The following is a 5,231-nucleotide window of genomic DNA, read 5'->3' as shown; positions in this document are numbered from 1 at the left end:
GCCTTCGCGCCACGCGCCGTCGGTGACACGTGATGTTTCACGCCAACCAATCAGAGCGGGCGACACGCCCTGGGCCACGCCCCGCGGCGCTTACGGAGGCGGTGGGTATGACGTCACGGGGACGCCCTCGCCTCCACCAATCGGAAGGCAGCGCCGCGGTGTTTCTGAGTATTGTACAGGGAGCGGTGCAGGCGCGTGGGCCAAACCGCAATTGGCTGAACCCTCTGGGAAGGCGGTGACAAAGCGAACAGCTCCAATCAGAGCAACAGCCGGCAGCCAGTTTGAGCTTGACGGACGTCGCGCACATCCGGTAGGTTGGAAAGCAGCGCGCGCTCTGGATTGATGGACAGGAGAAGCACCCAATGGGATTGGAGCAAGGAAATCCACGGGTGGTCCCAACCCCTCACCGGCCCCACGCAGGCCTAGTGTCCTGAGACCAGCGGCGGGGCGGGGCCGCCTCTTGGCTTCCTGATGGACAGGGCTGCTGACCAATAATAATGCGGCAGTGCAGGCGGGAGGCGGGAAACTCGCGTGACGGGCAGGCGGGCGGGCCAATCTGGCGTGGCAGGAAGAGGGGCCGATTCTGGAAGCCATTACGCCAGTGCCGCAGGGCGGGGGCCGTTGCGCGGGGCTGCCGGGCGGGCGCCGTACGCAATTTGCGTATCGTTGGCGGTGCCAAAGGGGGAGCAGGGGGGACCGACCCCTCCGGGCCCTGAGGGGCCTCGGGGCCCCCCTGTTGTCCCCGGCCCCGGGGGTGGGGGGGCCCTGCCGCCCCTCGGCCCTGCCCGGCGTCCCCCAGGCCCCCCCCAGGTGTGACCCTGTGCCCCGGTGCCCCCCATGGCCATGGCGTCGCCGCCGGCGCCCCCAGCCAAGAAGCGGAAGATGAACTTCTCGGAGCGGGAGGTGGAGATCATCGTGGAGGAGCTGGAGCGGGGAAAGCACCTCCTCGTCAACCACTTCAACGCGGGCGTGCCGCTGGCCGCCAAGGCCGCCGCCTGGCACGACATCCTGCGCCGCGTCAACGCCGTCGCCACCTGCCACCGCGAGCTGCCCGAGGTCAAGAAGAAGTGGTCCGACCTCAAGACCGAGGTGCGGCGCAAAGTGGCCCAAGTGCGGGCCGCCATGGAAGGGGGAGGCGAGAACCAGAACGGCGGCGGCAACGGGCCTGAGGGCGAGGACCCGGCGGGCGCCGCGGCCGCCCCGGTGATCCTCACCCCCATGCAGCAGCGCATCTGCAACCTGCTGGGAGAGGCCACCATCATCAGCCTGCCGAGCGGCGACTGCGGCGCGGGTGACGGGAGCGAGATCCCCATCACCGCGTCCGCCACCACGGTCACCCTGACCCAGAGTGAGTGCTGCGCCCGCCGGAACGCTCTGGGCTGGACTGCGGGGCCACACACAGGCCCTGACACCCCCCGAGCCTTGTGTGGGGAGAGAGCCACAGAAAGGTTTCGGTTGGAAAGGGCCTTAAAGAGCACCCAGTTCCAACCCCCTGCCATGGGCAGAGACACCTTCTACTAGACCAGGTTTCTGCATCCAGCCTGGCCTTGAACGTTTCCAGGGATAGGGTGTTCACAAGTTCTTTGGGCAAAGAGAAGCCCCAACGAAAAGAAATCTCCACATCTCTGTGATGAAATGCTCCTCCCGGTCTGCCCTTGTGCTGTAGGGGAGTGGCCCCAAGATACGCAGGTACTGAAAGTCAGCTTTGACAGCTCGACTCAGCCTTAAGAACAAGGCAACCAAGGATCCTTTCCACCTTGGGATTTTCTTCAGTCCCTCTCTAGGGACAAAAGCAGGGGAAAAAACATCTTCGGGGCTGATTTTCAAGTGTGCAGTGTCCCAAAGAGCATCCCTTCTACGGACAGGGGCCATTCTGGGTCTTTGCTGTTGTGTCAGTCAGTTAATGCTGCTTGGAAAGATTGTTTTAAACTAGAGGTTGAGAAATTATATTGTCTAGACAGATAAGGCATACCCTATTCCTTTGTACAGCCCAGAAGGAAGCTCGACTGAGGGTGGAGTAGACTTAAATAGGTCATTTTATGCATTGCTGACCATTGTATGTTATCTCAGTGAACAGGCCGTATTCCTGTGATATTCACTGAATAGTCCTGTAGATAAAAATCCCATATCACAGCTATTCCTGACTCCCTTTCTGTCCTTTGTTCTCAGTTCCTGCAGAGACAACCTACCACAGTCTGGAGGACGGGGTTGTGGAGTACTGCACCACGGAAGCCCCCACCACCGTGACTGCGGAGGCGCCCCTGGAGATGATGGCCCATCAGCACGAGGTGTCTGCCAAGCCCCAGGAGCTGAAAAGCCGCATTGCCCTGAACTCAGCCAAGCTCCTGCAGGAGCAGCGAGTAACCAACCTGCACGTGAAGGAGATTGCCCAGCACCTGGAGCAGCAGAATGACTTGCTCCAGATGATTCGCCGCTCGCAGGAGGTGCAGGCGTGTGCCCAGGAGCGGCAGGCACAGGCCATGGAGGGGACACAGGCAGCACTGAGTGCCCTCATCCAGGTCCTCCGCCCCATGATTAAGGACTTCCGTCGATTTTTGCAGAGCAATACACCCAGCCCATCGGTCACCACTGACCCTGGCCAGACAGGGCAGCAAGATGGTATGATCAGTGAAAGAAACAGTGATGGGAGGGGAGCTTTAGACTGATGTTAGGAAAAATTTCCTCCCTGAAAGAGTTGTCAAGCCCTGGCACAGGCTGCCCAGGGCAGTGGTGGAGTCACCATTCCTGGAGGGATTTGAAAGATATGTAGATAATGGCAGTTGGGGACATGGGTTAGTGGTGGATGTGGCAGTGCTGGGGAGACAGTTGAACTCAATCATCTTAAAAGTCTTTTCCAACCTAAACAATTCTGTGATTCTATGGGACATATGCCATGCTAAAAACCTACCCATGCTGGGAGAGGAGACTTGGGAGCAAGGGGTGCTGCCTCTTCTCAGTGTGAATAGCTCCCTTGGAGTTTGGGCTAAGTCTAAACAGTTTTCTCTGCTAATCTTGTGCTTATCTGCCTTTTCAGGCTCTCATACAGAGCCATAGCAGGATGTGTAATAAACCAGAAACTTAACATGAATTGCTTTAGTTCCTCAAACAATAGATTTTTTTTTTTAAGTTATTTTTAATTTCTGTTTGAAAAAAAAACTGTCCAAAGTATGACACCTCTCTTTTTGTCTCTCTCTCGAGATCTATAGCCTTTAACTGACTTCTAACGTGGAGAGTTCTGTCGGGATATCAGTGCTGCAGCTGTACAGCTGTACAAGGTACAGTGATTGTGAACCCACAGAGCACACAGAGAATGCGTTTCTGGCTGTTGCTGAAAGCATTTACTGGAAACATGGTACCGGATGTGGCAGAACCTTCCCTCTTCACTGAGAGCTGTGGATCGTGCTCCTGCAGCGTCACATCCAGCCCATGCAGACCAGCACCCAGCCTCTGTGCAGTTTAAGTCCCACCTACCTCCCCTGAGGATCCCAGTGGGATTGAAAAGTGCATTCACCTCATGTTTTATCTGCGTGCAGTCATGAAATTTCTCTACCAACTTGGCAGACGTGATGAAAGTTTCATGTCTTGGGTACCAGAAACTCTCCTGGGATACGTCTTGGCACAATGCGTTTATTTGTCACAGCGTAAACACCCAAGGGCCTGGATGAGTTTCACTCAGATGGATGGAACAGTGAAACCCCATCTCTGCCTCATCTGCATAGTTTGTCACCTCTACAATACCTTGATCCATCAAAGTGGACCTGGACTAAGGTCCTGGACTAAGCTGCAGCCACACAGGAATTCCCAATGTTTAGGAGTTTGTCAGCCACTTATTTGAGTGAATTTTGGGGCATTACTTGGTTCTGCTGCTGGTGATGTTTGTTTTGTACTGTTTGGGAGCTGGAATTGAGTCCAGGCATTCTGTGTTTGTCTGCTGGCTGGCCTCATCCTGAAAAACAGCTGAGATTCTCCTCACTATCCTATACCGTTATACAGGGTGAAACAACCTTACAGCCACTTCTGAGGCATTCAGGCTATGGGGTTTGGTCCTTAATGAGAAAGCTTAATTGCACAGGATGGTCAACATGATTCTCACAGACTTGCAGTAACTTCATAAACTTTTAGATTAAGGGTCCACTTGTATATGCATGGAAGAAAACTTAGAGAAAGAAAAAAAGGAAGTGTAAGTCTTCTACCTTGCAAAAGTGGCTTACATTTAACAGGCTTATTGCTTGCCAGGTTATTACATTTGAAATGGAACTTGCTGTTAAGTCTCCTTTAGGGCTGACGAGGGAGTGAATTTGCACAATCAAATGAAACCTTTACACAGCCTTTAATGGGGAGATGCTGATGGGGAACCCCTGGTTAGAGCAGTAGGTGAAGAGGTCACCATTGTCAGTCCCTGGCCTTTACTCATCTCCTCTTGTCTACAAATCTCATAGGGGAGAAGAGGACAACACAGTGAGAAGGGTTTGGTCCCAGGAAGACTCCCAACCCTTTGGGACTGACATCTCCAAGCTGAGTCAGGGTGGATCCTGCCTTGTCTGGCATCTCACCACATGAGTAGCACTTACCTGACTCTTCCTCTTAGACTTTGTGGAATCAAATCAATTGCTGAATTGAAATTTATTTTTAAAGTGAGAACTATGTCATATGTGTTGGTTTACCTCATTTGTGTAATGATCTCTCCTTTACAAATATGAATTTTAATAAAAATACATTTTGGTAAACAGGCTGTTGCAGTTCATTGGTGTGTGCCAAGGCAGAAGTGAAAATAATTCATGACGACAACTTTGCAACAGTCCTCAGGGACCAAGGAGAGCTGTGAACAACCACAAGGCACAGTAGCTTTTCCTCTTGTTTGTGAAGCTAGTGGTCTTGTATTTACATAATTACAGTCTTTTTCAAATAATAGCTTTTACAGGCTTACCTTCGAGCACGAGTTATTTCACAATGTTTGATGGATTACTGAAGTACAGTAATCTCCCAGCTGCTGAGAAGATGCCACAATAGGCTAAAATAATGGTAGAAATACCAGCCTTTGGCTTTAAATTGCAGTGTGCATTTTTTTCAGTGACTAAGCACTTCGGCTTTGTTGCTTTTCTAGAGGAGTAAACATGTTGCCATTGGAACCACCTATTTTTCTTGTCTTTTCAGGATAAATGCAGAGCTTAGTCAAGCCAGCAGCATTCAAGCGTGTGTTGTGTGTACAGATTTTTGTCTCATTAAAAGGA

At 52.6% G+C, this 5,231-nt stretch overlaps 1 protein-coding gene across 2 annotated transcripts; it reads left to right on the top strand.

Moving 5' to 3' along the window:
* The first annotated feature begins 695 nt into the window (after positions 1 to 695).
* On the top strand, positions 696 to 4,727 carry NAIF1 (nuclear apoptosis inducing factor 1). 2 transcript variants are annotated; one of them, XM_014873139.2, is made up of 3 exons: positions 696 to 1,348; positions 2,170 to 2,619; positions 3,207 to 4,727. In XM_014873139.2, the coding sequence occupies exons 1-3, from the start codon at positions 838 to 840 to the stop codon at positions 3,215 to 3,217; spliced, it is 972 nt and encodes a 323-aa protein (XP_014728625.1). In that variant the 5' UTR covers positions 696 to 837; the 3' UTR covers positions 3,218 to 4,727. The 2 variants fall into 2 exon arrangements, with proteins under 2 accessions (XP_014728625.1, XP_014728626.1); XM_014873140.2 differs by having other exon boundaries at positions 698 to 1,348; positions 3,199 to 4,727.
* Positions 4,728 to 5,231: the final 504 nt, after the last annotated feature.

Source organism: Sturnus vulgaris, chromosome 22, assembly GCF_052056855.1.
Source record: "Sturnus vulgaris isolate bStuVul1 chromosome 22, bStuVul1.hap1, whole genome shotgun sequence".
Classification (NCBI taxonomy): Eukaryota; Metazoa; Chordata; class Aves; order Passeriformes; family Sturnidae; genus Sturnus; species Sturnus vulgaris.
Note: the sequence above shows the minus strand (reverse complement) of the source record. Positions and strands in the feature narration are given on the sequence as shown.